This window comes from Mobula hypostoma, chromosome 4, assembly GCF_963921235.1.
Source record: "Mobula hypostoma chromosome 4, sMobHyp1.1, whole genome shotgun sequence".
In the NCBI taxonomy this organism is placed as follows: domain Eukaryota; kingdom Metazoa; phylum Chordata; class Chondrichthyes; order Myliobatiformes; family Myliobatidae; genus Mobula; species Mobula hypostoma.
In genome coordinates this window covers 42,295,831-42,318,015 of record NC_086100.1, presented here as the reverse complement: position 1 = coordinate 42,318,015, position 22,185 = coordinate 42,295,831, and the positions used below count along the sequence as shown (strand labels likewise).

Sequence of the window (22,185 nt, the reverse complement as noted above, 5' to 3'; positions counted from 1 at the left end):
CAGAACAACTTTCAGAGGACCTTGGATGAAAAGTTGTAGAGATGCATGAAGCTAGAAGAGGCTCCAAAAGCATTTCTAAAGACCTGAGTGCTCATCAGTCCACAGCAAGAGAAATTGTCTACAAATGGAGGAAACTCAGTACTGTTGCTGAAGGAGGTGTAAAGGAACCCAAGGGTAACAGCAAAAGACCTGCAGAAATCTGCAGAACTTGCTAAAGTCTCTGTTCATGTGTTCACTGTAAGAAAAACATTGAACAGGAATGGTGTTCATGGAAGGACATTGTTGTGATGTGAGCATTATTAAAAGTAAGTTAATACTAATTAGAATAATAGGGGGTTCTACTTCCGTTCTTTTTACTTCCGGTGTGCTTTTGTATATAGTGTGCCTGCCATGCCGTACGGGTTGTGAAAGCCTCTGTATGTACATAACATTTTGAGGTTCGAGATAAAGTTGTTTCTTTGGCATGAAGTTGTCGAGTGTGCCTTTTTCAAAGTAGAAGTTACTACAGACACCACAGAGGAAACCACTGCTCTCCAAAAATCATTACTGCTCATCTTAAGTTTCCAAAAGACCACCTGGATGTTCTACAATGCTTCTGGGACAATGTCTGTGGGCAGATGAGACAAAAGTTGAGCTTTTTGGCAGAAATGCACATTGCTATGTTTAGAGGAAAAAGGGCACTGCACACTAACACCAAAACCTCATCCCAACTGTGAATCATTGTGGAAGAAGCATCATGGTTTGAGGCTGCTTTGATGCCTCAGGCCCTGGACAGCTTGCAATCGTTGAGGGAACAATGGATTCAAATTTGCATCAACACATTTTACAGGAGAATGTCAGGGTAGCAGTCCATCACCTGAAGCTTGATAGAAGTTGAATAATGCAACTTGACAAGAGTGAATCAACAATAGAATGGTTTGAAAAGAAGAAAATTTCTGTTTTGGAATGGCCGAGTCAAAGTCTTGACAATCCTATGGAAATGTTATGGAAGGACCTGGAGCAAGCAGTTCATGCAAGGAAGCCAACATCCCAGAGTTGAAGCAGTTTTGTAAAGAAGAATGGCCTAAAATTCCTCCAAGCCGATGTGCAAGACTGATCAACAGTTACCGGAAATGTTTGGTTGAAGTCATTGCCGTACAAAGGGTTCACACCAGTTACTGAAAGCAAAGGTTCACAGACTTACTCCATAAATACATGTAATATTGGATAATGTTTCTCAATAAATAAATGAACAAGTATAATGTTGTTGTGTTATTTATTTAATTGAGTTCTCTTTATCTAGATTAAGGATGTGTGAAGATCTGATCACATTTTAGGTCATATTTATGCAGAGATAGAGAAAACTCGACAGGGTTCACAAACATTCTAGCAGCATTGTATATCCTTGCTGAATATATTTAATGACATGGCCTCCACTGACTCTTGAAGTAGAGAATATCAGTTTCACCACATTCTTGGTGAAGAAATTTCTCTTAAGGATGGCATATCCAATATCCTGAGGCTGTGACCATTGTTCTGGTGTCCCCAATCAATAGAAAATCTTTTCTATATCAAGCCTATTTGTCCTGGTAGAACTTAATAGATTCCTGTGAGACCCCTTATTCTATATTCCAATGCAGATGAACATAATCAAACCAATCATCTCCTGATAAGCAAGTACTGCCATTGGATGATTCCATCTAGTAAAAACTGTGATGCAAACCACCCCCCCCCATCATAAGAACATTCATCCTCAGAGATGGAGACCAGGACGTCACAGACACTGGAATGGGGTGTTAGCAAAGACCTGTACAGCTGCTCTGTGCAAAGCAACACACACACAATGGTGGAGGAACTCAGCAGGTCAGGCAGCATCTATAGAAATGAATAAACAGTTGATGTTTCAGGCTGAGGCCCTTCTACAGGACTGAGGAAAGATCCTGAAGGAGGGTCTCGGCCTGAAACGTCGACTATTTATTCATTTCCATAAATGCTGCTTGGCCTATGGGTTTCCTCCACCATTTTGTGTGCATTGCTTTGGATTTCCAGCATCAGCAGACTTTTGCGTGTTTATGCTCTGTGCAAAGCCTCTTTCGATTTAGTCCAGCATACCTTCTGCAAACCTGGATATGTTACTGCTAGTCCCTTCGTTCATATCAGGGGCATAGGCACATATCCCTGCCCACCTCTCTAGTCAGAGTCTGCCCCTGGAAAATGACCATTTAACTCTTACTCTTCTCCTCCTATCTGTCAAACAATTCTTAGTTAATTATCTTCAAACCCATGCACACTGGATTCTGGTTAATTGGGACACAACAGGATCAGTACATTTTGGCCCATTTAAGCGCCTGGCCCAATTAAACAAAGTTTCATGGAAATAGTTAAAAAGATATTAAAAAAAACAAACTACCATTTAACTGAGTAACAACTTAGGTATTTAAATGAAATACAGAATAAATTAGAATGTGATCGATACTACTACAGTACTATAAAACTGTGTATTAGTGACACAAGTGTGCGGTTATGGTCCAAATGGAGAGGAAGAGACACTGAAGCGGAAGAACAGTTCACTGACTTTTAATATGAACTGTGCAGGAAATAAAGGAAGAACAATAAATGTTAGGTCAACAGGGATGTTAATTAAAACTCTCAGACTGTAAGCTAATGCCTACACTGCAGCTAGGAAGCAGTAATTTCATACTAACTCAATACTGCTCAATCTAAAAGGTAGTTTTTCCTGGAACATGGATAAAGGTATGCAGGGAGCGTAGATGTTACTATGCTTTTGGTCAAGTCTTGACAAGAATGGAATGAGTGGAATGGAGGAAATACCACCACAGTGAAACACTAATTAGCTGGAACATGCATACTCATGAGCGTGATTGTCAAATTCTGCAGCCCGCGTGCGACAGCGCGCAGACCCCATGGCAGATTCCATGATTGTGACAATTAGTTCCTAATAGTCATCGATGGAGGAATTAATCTGGTGTGCATGTTCTTTTGATTGACTGTAAATGATCAAAATCACCACAGACACCTAGTATAGACAATAGGCGGCCTTCAAACAATGCTGTCAATGATAGCATCCCCGAAATCTTCACTTTTATTGTAACATTCAAGATGATTTTTGATACCTTCAAATCCTTTGTGGTACCTAACTTGTTGAAGTACTGAAATTGTTTCATTTTCATTCTTGGCCATTTTTGTCCGGACTGCTTGGAACCACAGTGAGCAAAACATTTCTGAATTGCCTTACTTTACTGCTTATTTCTTGCCAATGATCAGAGACAAAAATCACTGCTTTTTGAACACAAGTGCTTGCAACAGACTCCTGTCCCAATTGAACAGCATAGTGTCCCAAATAAATGAAGAGATCCCGGCTAATCTTGATTAACTCTTTAAGAGTTGTCGCAAATAAGTGGCTGCCCCAATTAACTGATGGCCCAATTCACCAGAATCCACTGTTCTTTAATTTTGCACATTAATCTCCTAATTGGGATGTTATTGCAAGCATTTGGAAGTTCAAAAATACCACATCTGTTTGTTCTTCCTTCCCTGTTCTACTGGTTACATGGTCAAATAAAAATTAGGTGGATTTATTAAGCATGAATTCTCTTTCACAAAACAAAAGTGACCTTGTCCAGTCCAGTTTATGTTTCCCACGTGTTCTGTGATTGCATTTCTGTTATTAAATAGTCAGACACTTGGATAAAGGGGAAAGTGGGGTGAGGGAAGAGCAAAAGACATAGCTTATGTTACTCATTGCAGATTGAAAGAACACACACAACCCCTGCCTTCTTGGTGTACAAAATAAGACCATAAGATATAGGAGCAGAATTAGGTCATTTGCTCTATCAAGTCTGCTCTGCCATTCTGTCATGGCCAATCCATTTTTCATAAGACCATTAGAAACAGGAGCAGAATTAGGCATTCATCCCATCAAGTCTGCTCCACCATTCCATCATGGCTGATCCCAGATCCCACTCAACACTATACATATGCCTACTTGCTATGTCCTTTGATGCCCTGAATGATCAGGAAACAATCAACTTCTGCCTTAATATACCTACGGACTTGGCCTCTGCTGCAGTCTGTGGCAGAGCATTCCACAGATTCACAACTCTCCAGCTAAAAAAAAAATTCCTTCTTACCTCTGTTATAAAAGGTCAGCCCTCAATTCTGAGGCTGTGCCCTCTAGTTCTGGATATCCTCAGTATAGGAAACATCCTCTCCACATCCACCCTATTTAGTCCTTTCAACATTTGGTTGGTTTCAATGAGATCCCCACGCATTCTTCTAAATTCCAACAAGTACAGGCCCAAAGCTGTCAAATGCTCTTCATATATCAATTCCTTCATTCCCGGAATCATCCTTGTGAACCTCCTTTGGACTCTCTCCAATGACAACACATCTTTTCTGAGATATGGGGACCAAACTTGTAGACAATACTCCAAGTGTGGCCTGACTAGTGTCTTATAAAGGCTCAGCATTATCTCCTTGCTTTTATATTCTATTCCCCTTGAAATAAATGCCAACATTGCATTCACGTATATCACCATAAATTCGACCTGTGAATTAATCTTCCTGGAGTCTAGTATGGACTCCTAAGTCCCTCTGCACTTCTGATGTTTGTACCTTCTCCCCATTTAGATACTAGTCCACACTATTGTTCTTTGACCAAAATGCATTATCATACATTTCCCAACACTGCATTCCAACTACCAATTCTTTGCCTATTCTTCCAATTTGTCTAAGTCCGGCTGCAATGGCATTTTCCTCAGCACTACCTACCCCTCCGCCTACCTTTGTATCACCCGCAACTTTGCCACAAAGCCAGCAATTCCATTATCCAAATCATTGACACACTGGCAGCCAATCAGAAAAGGCCCCTTTTATTCCCACTTGCTGCCTCCTGCCTGTCAGCCATTCCTCTATCCATGCCAGTATCTTTCCTGTAATGCCATGGGATTTTATCTTGTTAATCAGCCTCATGGGTGGCACCTTATCAAATTCTTGATAAGATGATCATTCTGCAGACCTTTCATCACAGGAACCACAGACAAAAAGTGCTCAAATGAAATGCTGTTCTGTACAACCCTCCATCCCCACAGACATGCAAAGAATAAGCATCCTATTCCCTCCGCTCAGTCGAAGAGGTATACCAACTGTACTCAGCAGAGCCCGGATTGTTGCCGCAGAGATCCCCTGCAGATGCAAAGGCTGGGAGATTTCTAGTTCAAGCAGAGCAGTGAGGGACTGGTGGGAGTGTGAGGGATCAGGAAGCAGGTGTGAGTGGCTCCTTCCAACCTGAACTGCCAGTGGGTATTCAGAACTTTTGGTGCCGTTTCAAAACACCCTTTGATCTTTTTTTATTCCCATCACAGACAACTCACTGTGGAGCATTTTCATACAGTTGGAAGAGGACAGTAACATCATTCTTCAGCGCGCTCTGATAGAAACCAATCTACCACTCCAGAGGACAAAAACTTAGGATTGATATCGAAAGCAGAAAGGATGCAGAAATGATGCAAAGGAAGATACTAAAGCACAGAAATAAGATTTGCCTTTTAGATTTTGAGTTGTAGTAAAATGGCAACATCATGTTTATTATCCTGAGTGTAATTGAATGTTTTCTGTAATGACTTATCTGAGTAAAGGTAATAGCAATTTATTTGAAATGGCTATCAAACTGCTGTGAAATGTTCACTTCCTGTGCATTTGTAAACCCAGACGTGTATTAAGGGTTTTATGGTTTCTTTTTTTATCTTTGAGGATCCAATGCAAACAGCTCAACATAATGAACTGGAGCAAGCCCATAGAATAGAAGCCCAATAGCGTGCTCATTTAGTTTTACTATAAGTTCTGACTATTAGCACCCGCACAATGTGGAATCAAGGGGGAGCGGGGTAGCTAAAATTACAACCCACGGTGTTTCTCCGCTTATTATTAATGCTGCATTTGGTTTGATGACCCTGTTCCCCAGTTTCTGCCACACTCCATCCCTTGCTTCCTTGTTTTGCTGTGCAACTCCTTAAATTATTTAGAATTTGTTAAAAATATGAAAACCTGATGAGCTAACACAGTCGGAACATTAAATTAGAAGTTTTTAAATTTACAGTCTGATTTGAAAATAGTTTCCAATAACTCCATGAAGTTCATAACCTGGCTTGCTGTGAAATGTGCGGAGCAAGGTGTTATGGCATATTCTTGAGCTACAGATTATAGAAAATATTAATTTCAGTGGAAACCAGTCTTCAGATTTGAATGTGGATTGTAAATTGAATTTAAAATGCAGCCCAGAACAATGGTCTTCCTGGAGCTGCCAGGGCTGATTGCAAACCAGAAAACGCCCATTGACCTGAGATGTCTGCATATGCATGAATGCAGCTAAGAGACAATGGTGATTAACATTCAATCTAAATTTCTGGAGTGCTGGTGTCAAGATTTAGGTGTTTGAAAATTATATGCAACTCAAATGAAGCATTGTCAAACCAAAGTATTGAAGTAAATAATGTCATTGTAACTATTGAAATTGTATTGAGTTACCATTGATCTTAAGAGTATAAAAATGTGATGTACTTTGAGTTTAGGAGGCCTCTTCTTCCAAGAGTATCACCAGTATGATTCCTGCTTGTCTGGCTCAATAAAGACTTCTATATCCACCAGCTTCAGTGTCTCTCTGGTGACTTCATTCACAGTCACAGGAAAAGGACTTTTTAGACATCTGCAGTTGACTCCTGTTGTATAAATGCACCTTAATTTGAACTCCCTTTCCAGTTAAACTAAGGCTTAATGCACACAAATGTAGAGAAGGCTACTTATTCTATAGGTAAGTATCTAAAAACTAGCTCAAATTCTATATTTTTTCCTAAATTTAATTCTGTCACTATAGAAAGACAAATCCAATGGAAGTCTATGTAATAAATTACTTAATCCATTTGGAAGGAAGACACATCTGCTGTATACATTCTAATTATCCCCAAATTGTTCAAAGGTTAGATTTGTATCCCAGTTACTACTGAGTATATTGATCATATGTTAAGCCCATTAAATATATAATTTACAACAAGTATAATATAATAACAAGATGTTGAAAATTGACAAGAGAATCATTGAAATTAGGTGACATAAAATTTAAACACATCCCACATTTAAGGTACATTTTACCTTGGAGAAGTCTTCGATATGAGTTCTGAAACTTTCTGCATGTAATCAGTGGCAAGCACTACGATTTCTTCATCCTCTGAAAAATTATCATGAAATATTCTGTGTAGTAAATGTCTCCACTGAATCTGTGAAATTAAATGAAAGGTCAAACCTGGATCAGTAAGTTGAGTTAAAGGTGAGGCGAATCATTTTACTTTACAAACACTCAACAAAGGCTACTCACAGTTGGTGCAATGCGCTGTAACTCTCTTAAAGTGATTTTGTTGTACATGGTATTGATGTCTCTTCTTACAGAATCAGACTCAGAGATTGTTATCTTCATAATTTAGGGGAAATAAATGAAGTTAGGTATTTCCATAATGTGAACTGTTGTAAGATATTTTACTTAAATTGATCTGTTAGTTGCACTTGAACAATAAAACAAAACAAGGACACAAATAATGGTTGGCAAGTTGCACTTGTCTCTGACAGATATTGCTAAAGAAGCAACAGATTCAAATCAAAATCACAATCAGGTTTAATATCACTGTCATACATCGTGAAAGTTGTTATTTTGCAGAAGCTTTACAGTGCAGTGCTGTATCTAAAAACTATAAATTACAGTAAGAAATATATATTAAAATTTAAATTAAACAATGAGTGAAAATAGAATGCAAAATAGCGAATTTGTGTCATTTGTCTAATCTCTCGATGAGAATAAGTTACTTTGGCAATTCAAGTTCAATCTACTAATTTTGCCATCCTTCCTATTGATTCCTGCATGGAACACAACATTTGTGTACAAGATTTGTGGGCAGATTTCCCAACACTGATCATTCTTTATGACTCCTTGTACTTGTGGAAGTTGTAACGTTTGCAATAGACATATAAATGTCCATGCCACGCGGAACAGCAGTCCTATTTCTTTTTTCAGAATTTAGATGTAACACTCCCACAACAATTTTTGTTTGCACTTTTTCTTGTCATTGTTTCATTTAATTCCATTTTTTTTCCCCCAGGCAAACTGCTTGCTGAATTGGTCTTTTTCTAGAACACCTTGAGTACACAAATCTCTCCAGAGCTATATAGGTTTATTGAATAGAATAGAATCATACATAAACCATTCAAGATTTCATTCTTTAAAGGGTTGGAAAGAGCAATCCGGTGGTCCCCTCCCAGCTTCTTTTTAAATGGCCCTGCAAAAATTTGTTCTAATTTCCTTTTTGATAGTTACTAATGAATTTACTTCCACTGCTTCATCATGCAGTGAACTCCAAATGCGTAGATTCAATTTTTAGAAATGTTGGGGGTATTGTAACATTAGTAGTTGCATTGTTGTTTTTTGATAAACATTTTGTCTTTTCTGCATTCCTCTTTTACAGACCTCAGTAAAGTTTAACCATAATTGACTGATCTTTGACTATAACTTTTCTTTGTATTAATGACAGCCTCAGTTTGATCTAAAGTAGTAAATAGCAGTCAGTCAATCTGCTTTAATGTCAAGACCAGAATTGAGTATTGATTTGCAGGAGAGTTTCATAGCCTAAGTTCTAACACCATTTGGTATTGGATCTGAGCATTTAGACTGTGTACATTATTTATAACCTATTTTTGTAGTAATCCATTAGCTGCCTCCAAAGAATATCAGTTATGACTATAATTAGAAGTAAAACAGGCATGATAAATTTAAAATAAATCCCTGTCAAAGGCTGACAGGAATTCAATCAGTTTGGTGTTTTACTTACATTTGCCAATTGTATCTCCAACTGTAGTATCTCTTCTGTTTTCTTTTTGGCATTTTCACCTCCAAGAAGGTTTACTAATTTCTCCATTAGTTCTTTATATGCAATTAAAATCTGCACAATATAAAATATAAGTTGACAGTATATCAGCTGAGTTTCTTTTCATAATATTTTGCCAATCTTACAGGTTTTTGTCTCCTCCAAATCAGAATATATAATTATTCATCCCAAGAGTAGATTATTGAGATTTAAATTGATTTTTTTTCTTCTCTAAAGAATTTTCTGACACCTTTTCACAAATCAATAAGAAAACATTGTTTTGCTGCCACAAATGGAAATAGATAATAGAAAAGCAAACAAGAAATGACTGAAACAACCTACCTAGACTGTGGCACTGTGGTAATTGGACAATTTACTTTCTGGGATATTACCAAAACGTAGAGAAGAATCCATGATTTACCTACTATAATTTCAATGTTTTACACATAAATACTCTTAACTATGAATCTGTCAATTTCTGTAATCTGAAAAAGGTGGGGGGCAGGAAAATGATGGATTCATATTCTCAGCAGTGAAGCACAATGAATTCACAATGTCGATTCTGACACCCAAGTTCGAAGGTAGATTTTTTTTAAATACAGCATGTAAACACTTCATCTGACTGATTCTTGTAAATGTCTGAAATGGAATAAGACTGGGGTATTCTAAAACGACTCTTTGTTTTCCAAGAGACCTCAGATGAAATACAAGCGAAAGACCTGCAATGACAATGCATCATGAAATTCATTTCAGCTGGTGTCACCGCTGGTAAGGAAGACCTGCTGGAAGGCTGAAACGCACATTTACCGGTGAAAGAGTGGAGATTGGTAGCTTTATTTTTAACTGGAGATTAGACAGTACCTGATAAAGCTAAATAATAATTGGATCTCAGCCATTGTCTGTGCAATTAAGGTTGGATATTTATTCCTGTAAGTGTGACTGTCGTTGGAAGATTGAGAGCCATTGCATCTTTCATCATTAAAAGAACTTCAATTCAGTCAATGCAGCGATATACACAACATGGAAAAGTTAAATCATTTCGATCCACTGTCAATTTCATACTGAAAGGTCAGAAACTAGAGGGAAACTGAAAAACACACAAAGTAAAACATTACTGATTTTCCTCCACTTTTATCCAGTGAAATACCCAGCAGAAAGAAAGGTAAGAAAGCCCAGAGCTCACAATTGAGTTCCATCCATTCCTATCATAACTCTAAACTCAGCCATTCCAATGATTTCCTGGATGACCTTCCACAAGAAGCATGAGAAAACAGTTAGGAGTAGGTATTCTCGTCCCTTTGCATGGTGGTGTTTCCCAGTCTCTCACCATTAAAAAAAATACTGAATGCTTATATTTTCCTGTAATTTACCCCATCTATCACTGATGAGTGCTCGCTCATTCTGCTTCAGATATCACTCTTAGGCCTCTGCATCCACGTCATCTCTCACAGTTCCATTTCATCCATTCAGCGACTCAAACCCGTTCCCACATCCCACGTGATTGTGGATGATCTTCCCCTTTTTTCTGCTGTACCCAATATGCTTTGGACCTTTTAATATACAGTGATCTATGAACCTCTGATCTGAATACAATCAATGACTGAGGTAGAGAATTCCAAAGATTCGTTAACCTTTGAAAGAGGGAGTTCTTCTCTCCTCAGTCCTAAATAGCCAACACCCTATTGTTGAGATTGTGCCTTTCGTTCCAGATTTCTCAGGCAAGGGAAAACCCCCCTCTGTATTCACTTTGTAAAGCCTTCTAAACATTTAGAATGTTTCAATGACGTCACTTCTCATTCTTCTAAATTCCAGAGATTGGATCTCTCAATCTCTCCTCAGATGACAGCCCCACCATTCTTGGAACAAACCTGTTGAATTTGTGCACTTTCTCTGTAGCAAGTACAGCCTTTTGCAGACTGAACACTATTCTTCAGGTGCAGTATCACCAAGATCCTGTCACAACCACGGATTCGGCAGCACACCAGATACAGCAATTGCGCTCGTGAATATGCACGTGTCAGCTAATTATTACTTTGTGATAGTATTTAACTCAGAATCAGGTTTATTATCACTGGCATGTGACGTGAAATTTGTTAATTTAGCAGCAGCAGCCCAATGCAATACATAACCTAGCAGAGAGTGAAAAAATAAAACATAATAATAAATAAACAAGTAAATCAATTACCTGTATTGCATAGATTACTAAAAAATGTTGAAAACAGAAATACTGTATATTAAAAAAGTGAGGTAGTGTCCAAAGCTTCAAAGTCCATTTAGGAATTGGATGGCAGAGGGGAAGAAGCTGTTCCTGAATCGCTGAGTGTGTGCCTTCAGGCTTCTGTATCTCCTACCTGATGGTAACAATGAGAAAAGGGCATGCCCTGGGTGCTGGAGGTCCTTAATAATGGACATTGCCTTTCTGAGTCACCGCTCCCTAAGGATGTCCTGGGTACTTTGTAGGCTAGTGCCCAAGATGGAGCTGACTAGATTTACAACCTTCTGCAGCTTCTTTCAGTCCTGTGCAGTAGCCCCTCCATACCAGACAGTGATGCAGCCTGTCAGAATGTTCTCCACGGTACAACTATAGAAGTTTTTGAGTGTATTTGTTGACATGCCAAATGTCTTCAAACTCCTACTAAAGTATAGCCACTGTCTTGCCTTCTTTATGACTTCATCAATATGTTGGGACCAGGTTAGATCCTCAGAGATCTTGACGCCCAGGAACTTAAAGCTGCTCACTCCCTCCACTTCTGATCCCTCTATGAGGATTGGTATATGTTCTTTTGTCTTACCCTTCCTGAAGTCCACAATCAGCTCTTTTGGCTTACTGACATTGAGTGCCTGGTTTCTGCTGCAGCACCATTCCATTAGTTGGCATATCTCACTCCTGTACGCCCTCTCATCACCACCTAAGATTCTACCAACAATGTTTGTATCGTCAGCAAATTTATAGATGGGATCTGAGCTATGCCTAGCCACACAGTCATGTGTATATAGAAAGTAGAACAATGGGCTAAGCACACACCCCTGAGGTGCACCAGTGTTGATTGTCAGCGAGGAGGATATGTTATCACCAATCCTCACAGACTGTGGTCTTCCGGTTAGGAAGTTGAGGATCCAATTGCAGAGGGAGGTACAGAGGCCCAGGTTCTGCAACTTCTCAATTAGGATTGTGGGAATGATGGTATTAAATGCTGAGCTATAGTCGATGAACAGCATCCTGATATAGGTGTTTGTGTTGTCTAGGTGGTCTAAGGCCGTGTGAAGAGCCATTGAGATTGCATCTGCCATTGACCTATTGTGATGATAGGCACACAAATTGCAATGGGTCCAGGTCCTTGCTGAGGGAAGAGTTCAGTCTAGTCATAACCAACCTCTCAAAGCATTGCACTCACTGTCGATGTGAGTGCTACATTCATTCCGTCGTAGTATTTGTCGAGACTTGGAAAGGACATGGCAATGCTTTGCCGCCTGTACTTCGCCTTGCCTGAGAAATTGGACAGTCAGCCAGTCAACTGACTCTGAAGACTAGTGGTATTTGTTTTATTCTTAGTTGTTCTTTTCAGCCGCATTGTAGGCTTTGTTCACCATTCGAGAGTCTTAGCTTATAGTCCTGTTTGGTCTAAAGTTTATTGTTTTCTCTTTAACACTGTTCGCATTAAAGTTTGTGAAATATCAAACTGCTTCAATGTCTCTCACTCTGCACTTGGGCCATATCCGAACTGGGTGACAGATCCTGTATAAATATACACAAAATTACCCTTGTACTCAAATCAGTCAGCAATAAAGGCCCCTTCCTTTCAATAATATCCCCTTCCTTTCTGACTGGCCACTCCACCTGCATGTTATCTTTGAATGACTAGTATAAATTGGTTACTTTAGTCCTTTTGTATTGACATTTCCCAGCCTCACGCCATTTGAAAAATATTATAGTGTCATAGAACACTATAGTACAGAACCAGGCCCTTCAGCCCATCTAGTCTGTGCCAAACCAATGAACAGCCTAGTCCCATCAACCTGCACCCTGACCATAGCCCTGCATGCCCCCACCATATTTGTACCTATTCAAATTTCTCTTAAATGTTAAGATTGACCTTGCATCTACCACTCATATCCCCTTAAACATTTCACCTTTCACCCTTAACTTATGATCACCGATTGTAGCCCCACCCAACCTCTGTGGGAAAAGCCTGTTTGCATTTAGCCTATCTATACTCCTCATAATTTTGTATACCTATATCAAATCTCCCCTCAATCTTCTATGTTCTAAAGATTAAAGTTGTAACCTATTCAATCTTTCCCGATAAGTCAGGTCCTCAAGAGCTGGCTACATCCTTGTAAATTTTCTCTGCACTCTTTCAACTTTTAACCTTGCTTTCACCTTTTCTGTAAGTAGGTGACCAAAGCTTCACACAATACTCCAGACTAGGCCTCAACAATGTCTTACACAATTTCAACATAACATCCCATCTCCTGTACTCAATGCATTGATTTATGAAGGCCAATGTGCCAAAAGCTTTGTTTATGACCCTATCTACCTGTGATGCCACTTTCAAGGAATTATGGATCTGTACTTCCAGATCCCTCTGTTCTACCACTCTTCTCAGTGCCCCACTGCTCACCTTGTGAGTCCTACCCTGGATGGTCCTCCCAAAGTGCAACACCTCACAGTTGCCTGCATTAAATTCCATTTGCCTTTTTTCAGCCCAATTTTCCGGCTAGTCTAGATCCCATTGCAAGCTTTCATAGTCTTCCTTGCTGTCCACTGCTACTCACATTCTTGGTGTCATCTGCAAAGTTTTTGATTCATTTAACCATATTATCATCCAGATCATTGATATAGATGACAAACAGTAATGGACCCAGCACTGATCTCTGCGGCACTCCATTAGTCACAGGCCTCCAGTCAGAGAGGCAAGCATCCACTACCACTCTCTGGCTTCTCCCACAAAGCCGGTATCTAATTCTACTTACTACCTCATCTTGAATGCCAAGTAACTGAACCATTTTGACCAACCTCCCAGACAGAACCTTGTCAAATGCCTTGCTAAAGTCCATGTGGATAACATCTACTGCCTTGCTTTCATTAACTTTCCTGGTAACTGCCACAAAAATATCTATGAGATTGGTTAGACATGACTTATCATGCTCAAGATTCCCCAAACCTGTTATCTTTGCCTTTTATTCTGACAGGAACATACAAACTCAGCACTTTCAAAAGTTCGCTTTTGAAGATCTCTGACTTACCAAGTACACCTTTGCCAGAAAACAACCTATCCCAATCCACACTTACCAGATCCTTTCTGATACCATCAAAATGTGCTTTCTCCAATTTAGAATCCTAACTTGAGGATGAGACTTACCTTTTTCCATAATTACTTCGAAATTAACGGCATTATGATTACTAGATGCAAAGTGTTCCCCACCCAAACTTCTGTCACCTGCCTTGTCTCATTCCCCAATAGGTGATCTAGTATTGCACTCTCTCTAGTTAGAACCTCCATGCTCTAATTAAGGAAACTTTACTGACTACATTTGACAAACTCTTTCCCATCCAGCCCTTTTACACCATGGGAGTCCCAGTCAATATGTGAAAAGTTAAAATCACCTGCTATCACAACCTCATGTTTCTTACAGGACTCTGTTATTTCTCTACAAATTTGCTCCTCTAAATCCTGCAGACTACTGGATGGTCTATAATAGAATCCCATTATCTTGGTCATACCTTTCTTATTCCTCCATTCCATCCTCACTAGGTGAGCTCTCCAGTCTGTCCTGACTGATTACTGCTGTGACGTTTTCCCTGACTAGTAACGCCACCCCTCCCCCTTTGTTCCCTCTCACTCTATGTTTAAAACAAAAGTATCTTGGAACAGGGAGCTGCTAGTCCTGCAAGCAAATCTCAGAACATCAGTTCCAACGTGCTCGATCTTTTGATTCCTGACTTTGCTTTTAAGCTTAACAACATTTTTCTCCTCAACCACTCCACTACCTGTTCTGGTGCTTTGGGTCCCATCCCCATGCAACTCTATATTAAACTCCTTGTGTAGCACTAGCAAACCTTCTTGCTGGGATATTAGACCCCTCCAGCTCAGGTGCAAGCTGTTCCTTCTGTACAGGTATCATCTTCCCTAGAAGAAAGTTCATTGAGCCAAAAATCTGAAGCCTTCCCTCCTGCACCATCTCCTTAGTCACACGTTAAACTGTATGATCTTCCCATTTCTGGCCTCACTAGCACATGGCATATGTAGGATCCCGAGATCACAATGCTGATGGTGTTGCCCTTTAACTTATCAGCCAGCTCCTCCAGCATTTTGTGTGTGTTGCTTGGATTTCCAGCATCTGCAGATTTTCTTTTGTTTGTCACCTCCTCTCCCCCTTCCCTTCTGAGCCACAGAGCCAGACTCAGTTACTGAGACCTGACAGCTGTGGCTTTTCTCTGCTAGGTAAAACCCCCACCCACCAACAGTATTCAAAGCAGTTGCAGTTGATGAGGGGGTCAGCCACAGAGGTTCTCTGCACTGGCTGTCTATCCCCTCCCAGCCACCCCTACCTTCCATGTATGTTCTACCTAAAAAACCTCTCAGCCTCCCAAATGACCTGTGGTGTTCAACCAGTTCCAGCTCCAACTCCTTAACGTGGTCGGACAGAAGCTGCAGCTGGATGCACTTCTTGCAGGTGTAGTCGTCAGGGACACTGGAGGTCTTCTTACCTTCCCACATCCCGTAAGAGGAGCATTCCACTATCCTGCCTGGCATCTTCACTGCTCAAAAGATAAATAATGAAAAAAATTACATACCGCCTAAGCCTCGGTAACGCAAAGCTTCATCTGCACACACTAACACTGGCTCACTCATATAATAGATGCTCTGCTTAAACCCAACTTCTTTTTATTGGACCTGGCCAAGCACTTAATTATGCGTAATCCAATGTCTCCTTGGGAACTGTGGTACACAAAATATACTGATTGGCCCTACCACTTCTTTTAAACTCTCTCTCCCTTGATGCAAACTAATGTCTCTTCAAGAACTGTGGCACGCAAAACGTGCCAACTGCCCTGCTTGCTTCTTTGAAATTGTCTCTCCTTCTACACAATACGATGTCACCTCGAGAACTGCGGCACGCAAAAATGTACCGAATGGCCACGTCTCACTTCTGTTAAATTCTCTCTCCCTCTATGCAATCTGATGTCTCCTCAGGAACTGTGGCCCACAAAAATGTGCCAACTACCCCCACTTGCTTCTGTTAAACTTTCTCTCCCTCCATGCAATCTGATGTCTCCTCAGGAACTGTGGCTTAGTACTCATATTTTCTTATATTTAGTCTGCATCTTCTGCATCCACACCATCATTTCCAGTTCCATTTCATACATTTTCTCCCAGCAGACAAATCTTTGATACAGATTGTTGAGGTCCAAGAATCAAACCCATCCATGAAAACTCCATTATCACACTTGTTGACCTGTGAAAAATAAAATGTTCCTCACTCCTTTTTTTTATTTGTAATCTATCTCTTAATTCATGTTACTTTCTTATTTTCCATCCCTTATGTGCTCTAAAATTGTGCATTAACCCCCTACATCTTTCATACAAAAGTCTCCTGTATTACCAATACAATTGTTTTAGCTCTGTGCTTCCTCCAGACCAAAGTTGAAGTTCCAATTTTCATTTCTATACCACATCTTTCCAAGTTTCTGCATTGCTGCACCTCTCTCAAGACTCTTAGTTCAGTGCTGCTGGATCCTGATGCTTTTTTGATCCAAAGGTTCTTTGGAAATCAAGAAGGAGGCGTAAGATGTGTTTCTTATGGTTACTTCGTTAGGTGTTACAAGAACAAAGAAAAGACAAGGGAAAAACCAGTTGTGGTCATCTCATATTCAAACGAAAGATAATAAAATCCCAGTGATAACAATTAACCTATGAATGTAAACTAAGAAACTTCTGGAAAAATAGGTAAGTAATTGCTAGAAAATTCCTGAACAATTACATGTAGATAGGTAATTATATGAAAATACAAGCAAGCACAGGAAAGATAAACAAGGAAAGCATTAGAAAAATAACAATTCTACACCCTAATCCAGCAATGTATTTTGTCTGACCTGGATGTCAGGGCAAGAATTAAGAATGGATCAGACAGGGAGTTGAACATAAAAAAATAATGTGATTTGGGAACACAAATAACACATCAGGTTTGATGATGTGGGAACACCTTCTCCAGAAGGGCTGCTGAGATTCAGGAAGCCTTCCCAGGGGAAATTAAGGGTTAGTGACAAATGTTGGCCTAGCCGGTGATGCTGGTGTCATATAAATAAACACTGCAGCAGACTTTGAGAAAGGTTCAGGATATATCTGGAAAGCTTGCCTGTTCCTTTATCGTTACTTCCATAGGGGAACATATAATTCTGAATTCTCTGTTATCCAGGCATCAGTTAGCCAAAGGTCAGTTCTTTAAATCGCACTTCGTGCAACATTCCAGCAGATAGCCAAACCAATAATTAGAAAGTGCTGCCAACTTTCAGTGGTGACCCACTAAAAGCATGGTCACCTCTCAATGTCATCTCTGCACTGAAGCTGCGCCAACGCTTCAAGACAATCTAAGTAATTGCTTTGCAGTGGAGGGGTCTGGACAAATCAATATTAACTAAAGGAATTGCTTGAATTTGAAAATTAATTCCTTGTGAGCAATCTTTTAATTTAGCAGCAAATTTATTGGAACGCAAAGACAAAGCAACAAGTAGTGATTATTTGCCCCATCCGGCTCTCCTGATCTATCCTGATCCTTTCTCAAAGACGAATGTAACTCCTTATTTAAAGCAGTAACTAACCTTTCTCTAGACAAATCCTCTTACTTTACCGAATTAGGAATGAATACGTTTACCTCCTGAACATGCCAATGGAGAATTTACCATAAGCAACAGCAGATGGTTATATAACCTAAGGTAAAATTTAAACTAATAGCCTGCATGGTTAATGGTCACACTCCCAAATACTTCCACTGCGTTTTACATAAAGTACCTTTCTACATCAAGTTATCTATAGCTTTGACTATAGTAAGAAAATTAAGTCATATCAGTCTTAATCACTTTTGTAATGGAATAGTTTCAAAATTGCTTTTACATAAAATGTAGAATCATTTTGTGTGCCTCCTGAATCCTTTCCATTCACTCAGTATCATCTTTATGTATGAAATCATACCTTGACACAGAACTCATCTATGGCTTTTTCTAATGCTTTATAAAATGTCAGAATCACTTCTTTAGATTAATATTCCATGGAGTTGCTTAGATAACAAGTCCTGTTATTTTTCTTTCCAGCTGGTGTCATACATTTTGCATTGAAATCTGTCAACTCACATGTTAACATTTAATGTCATTTATATTCTGAACGGCTTAAGTTTTTGGATTGAACTCTGGGACTCTGCTGATCATAGCTGTCCAATTAGAATAACTACCTTTGGTTTCCAATTATGAATTCAATTTATTATCCAATTTACAACATCCTCTTTTATCATAAGAACTTTCATTTTAACCACATCCTTAATGGAATAATAAATCTAGATTTTTCAGGAGGCTATTCATTTACCTATTCTGTTTTTCCCATCTGTAACAGATTGCATTGTGTGACTGCTGTGTATATTCTACATTAATGGGTTAATCTTAATGTTAATTATCAAATTTATCCACTCGATTGTGCTATATTGAATTTTGCTTTTACTGAAAGGGGAGAAAATCTGTTCCTGCCACTTCTCTGTTTTCACAATTTTCATGCCACTAACAGTTTAATTTAATGAGTTGAAGAGAAAGAGGGGAAACCTGTAACAAAAGATCATGTACAGGAGCTCATCTCATCTGATGGATTGCAATCAGCTGATTAATCAATTTAAAAGAAATCAAAGCAGCATTTTGTTCCATATTGATTCATATGTCCATTCCTTCCGAGTCCTATCGGCACAGTGTTTACACTGAAGCCTTTTCTCTGTGATTCAGCTACATTTTATAATTATATTTTGCAACAAAGCTGGAAGTACAATGGATTCCAGTTCATTGGGACACATCAGGAACAGTACATTTTGGCCCAATTAAGCAGCTGCCCCAATTAGCTGAAGTTTCATGGGAATAGTTAAAAAGGAATATAAAAAAGACAAACTACCATTTAATTGAGTAACAAATTATGAATTTAAGTGAAATACAGAACAAATTAGAACACTACAAATACTACTACAGCACTATAAAACTGTGTATTAGTTCCTAATGGTTATGAAAGGTATGCTGCCGTGTCCTTTTGACTGACTGTAAATGAACAAAATACCGTAGACACCTAATGCAGATAATGGACTGCCTTCATACAATACTGTTGATGACTGCATCCTCCAAATCTTCATTTTCATTGTAACATTCAAGATGATTGGTGATACCTTCAAATTCTTCATATTTCCTAACTTGTTGAAATAGCGAAATTGTTCCATTTTCACTCCCGCCTGTCCCTGGCATCTCCAGGCTTCAATGCTTGAAACTGCAGTGAGCAAAACGGTTCTAAATTGTCTTACTGCTTATTTCTCGTTAACTAACAGTAACAAAAATTGCTGCTTTTTGAACACAAGCACACACAACTGATGTTATTTAATAACGGTTTACCCTAAGATGCTGGATAAACAAAAGAAGCAGTGAATATTGTTTACTTGGATTTTCAGAAGGCCTTTGACAAGGTGCCGCACATGAGGCTGCCTAACAAGATAAGAGCCCATGGTATTTCAGGACAGAAACTAGCATGGATAGAAGATTGGTTGATGGGCAGGAGGCACAGAGTCAGAATAAAGTGGTCCATTCTGGCTGGCAGCCAGTGATAAGTGGTGTGCTGCAGGGGTCTGTATTGGGACCGCTTCTTTTCACATTATATCTCAGTGATTTGGATGATAGAATTGATGGCTTTGTCGCCATATTTGCAGATGATTCAGAGATAGGTGGAGGGCCAGGTAGTGTTTTGGAAGCAGGGAGTGGCAGATGGAATATAGCATAGGGAAGTAGTCATGTACTTTGGTAGTAGGAATAAAAGCGTAGATTATTTTCTAAAAGGGGAGAAAAATTGATAATAAAATGTGCAAGGAGACTTAGGAGCCCTTATGCACGATTCCTTCAAGGTTAACTTGCAGGTTGAGTCAGTGGCAAAGAAGGCAGATGCAATGTTAGCATTCATTTTGAGAAGACTGAACGTAAAAGCAAAGATGGGACACCGAGGCTTTATAAAGCATTGGTCAGACCGCACTTCGAGTATTGTGAGAAGTTTTGGGCCCCCTTTCAATGAAAAAGAAGGGCTGGCAATGGAGAGGGTTCAGAGGAGGTTCATGAGAATGATTCTGGGAATGAAAGGGTTAATCAATGAGGAGTGTTTGATGATTCTGGGTCTGTACTCGCTGGAGTTTAGAAGAATGGGGGGGGGTGATCTTATTGAAACCTATCGAATATTGGAAGGTTACAGATTGGATGTGGTGAGGACGTTTCCGATAGTGAGTGAGTCTAGGATCAGAGGGCTGAGCATCAGGATCGAGGGATGCCCATTTAAAACCATTATGAGGAGGATCTTCTTTAGCCTGAGGGTGGTGAATCTGTGGAATTCATTGCTACAGCTGGCTGTGGAGGTCAAGTCATTGACTATATTTAAAGCAGGGGTTGATAGGTTCTTGGTTAGTCAGGTTATCAAAGGCTATGAGGAGAAGAATGAAGAATGGGATTGAGAGGGATAATGAATCTGCCATTGAATAGCAGAGCAGACTCAATGGACTGAGTGGCTTAATTATGTTCTTATGGTCTAATTATGATGTAGTGTTCTATAGCCACTCACGTACAGTATACTCGACTGACTCTAGCTAGAAACTAGAGTCTCGATCTGTCTCTATCTCAGGAGGCAGCTTATCTATTGATGTCTATTATAAACCCGCAGACTCTCACAGTGGCCTGTGCAATACCTCTTCCCACCCTGTTACTTGTAAGAATGCCATCTCCTTCTCTCAATTCCTCATCCTCTCAGGATGAGGCTTTTCATTCCAGAACAAAGGAGATTTCCTCCTTTCAAAGAAAAGGGCTTCCCTTCCTCCACCATCCACACTGCCCTTAACTGCATCTCTTCCATTTTGCGAATGTCTGCCCTCAACCCCTCCTCCTGCCACCCCACCAAGGATAGAGTTCCTCTTGTCCTGTTGTCCTCACCTATCACCCCACCAGCCTCCACATCCAGCACATAATTCGCCGTAATCTGCCATCACCAATGGGGTCCCACCACCAAGCACATCTTTCCTTACCCCCCTGCCCCCCAACTTCTGCTTTCTGCAAGGATCACTCCCTATGCGATTCCCTTGTCCATTCGTCCTTCCCCACTGATCTCCCTCCTGGTATTTATCCTTGCAAGCGGAACAAGTGCTACACCTCCCTCACTACAAGTCAGGGCACTAAACAGTCCTTCCAGGTGAGGCGACACTTCACCTGTGAGTCTGTTGGGGTCATCTACAGATCTGGTTCTCCTGGTGTGGCCTCCTGTATATCAATGAAACCCAATGTAAATTGGGAGACTGCTTTGACGAGTACCTATGCTCTGTCCTTCAGAAAATGCAGGATCTCCCAGTGGCTTCCCATTCCCATTCCGACATGTCAGTCCATGGCCTCCCCTACTGTTGCGATGAGGCCACACTCAGGTTGGAGGAGCAACACCTTACATTCCATCTGGGTAGCCTCCAGTCTGATGGCATGAACATTGACCTCAAACTTATGGTAATGCCCCTCCCCTCTCCGTCACCATTCCCCATTCCCATTTTCTTCTTTCACCTTATCTCCTTACTTGTCCATCACTTCCCTCTGGTGCACTCCCCCCCCCCTCAACTTTTCTTTCTTCAATGTTCTCCAGCACTGTATCTTTTTCACCAATCAAATTCCCAGCTCTTTACTTCATCCCTCCCCATCCTGGTTTCACCGATCACCTTGTGTGTCCTGCTCCACTACCCCCACCCTCAACATCTTTTTTTCTCCAGTCCTGATGAAGTGTCTCGGCCCGAAACGTTGATGATACTTTTTTCCATAGATGCTGCCTGGTCTGCTGAGTTCTTACAGTATATTGTGTGCGTTGCTTGGGTTTCCAGCATCTGCAGATCTTTTCTGGTTTGTGAAGGGAATCCCGGCTATTTTCTCAGTTAGTTTTTGTTCTTTGAGAGTTGTCTCAAAGAAGCCGCTGCTCTGATTAACCCAATGGCCCCATTAACCAGAATTCACTATATTTTATTGGTGCCATGAAGC

At 40.1% G+C, this 22,185-nt stretch overlaps 1 protein-coding gene across 1 annotated transcript in view; it reads right to left on the bottom strand.

Annotated features, from left to right (window-relative positions):
• Positions 1-22,185, bottom strand: part of LOC134344771 (endothelin-converting enzyme-like 1) — a 112,940-nt gene that overhangs the window by 49,870 nt on the left and 40,885 nt on the right. Inside the window, exons 3-5 of the mRNA XM_063044859.1 lie at positions 8,871-8,981; positions 7,370-7,462; positions 7,147-7,271 (exon numbers count right to left, since the gene is read on the bottom strand). Of these exons, the coding sequence (XP_062900929.1) occupies positions 7,147-7,271; positions 7,370-7,462; positions 8,871-8,981 (329 nt within the window). The remainder of the gene's footprint in view (positions 1-7,146; positions 7,272-7,369; positions 7,463-8,870; positions 8,982-22,185) is intronic.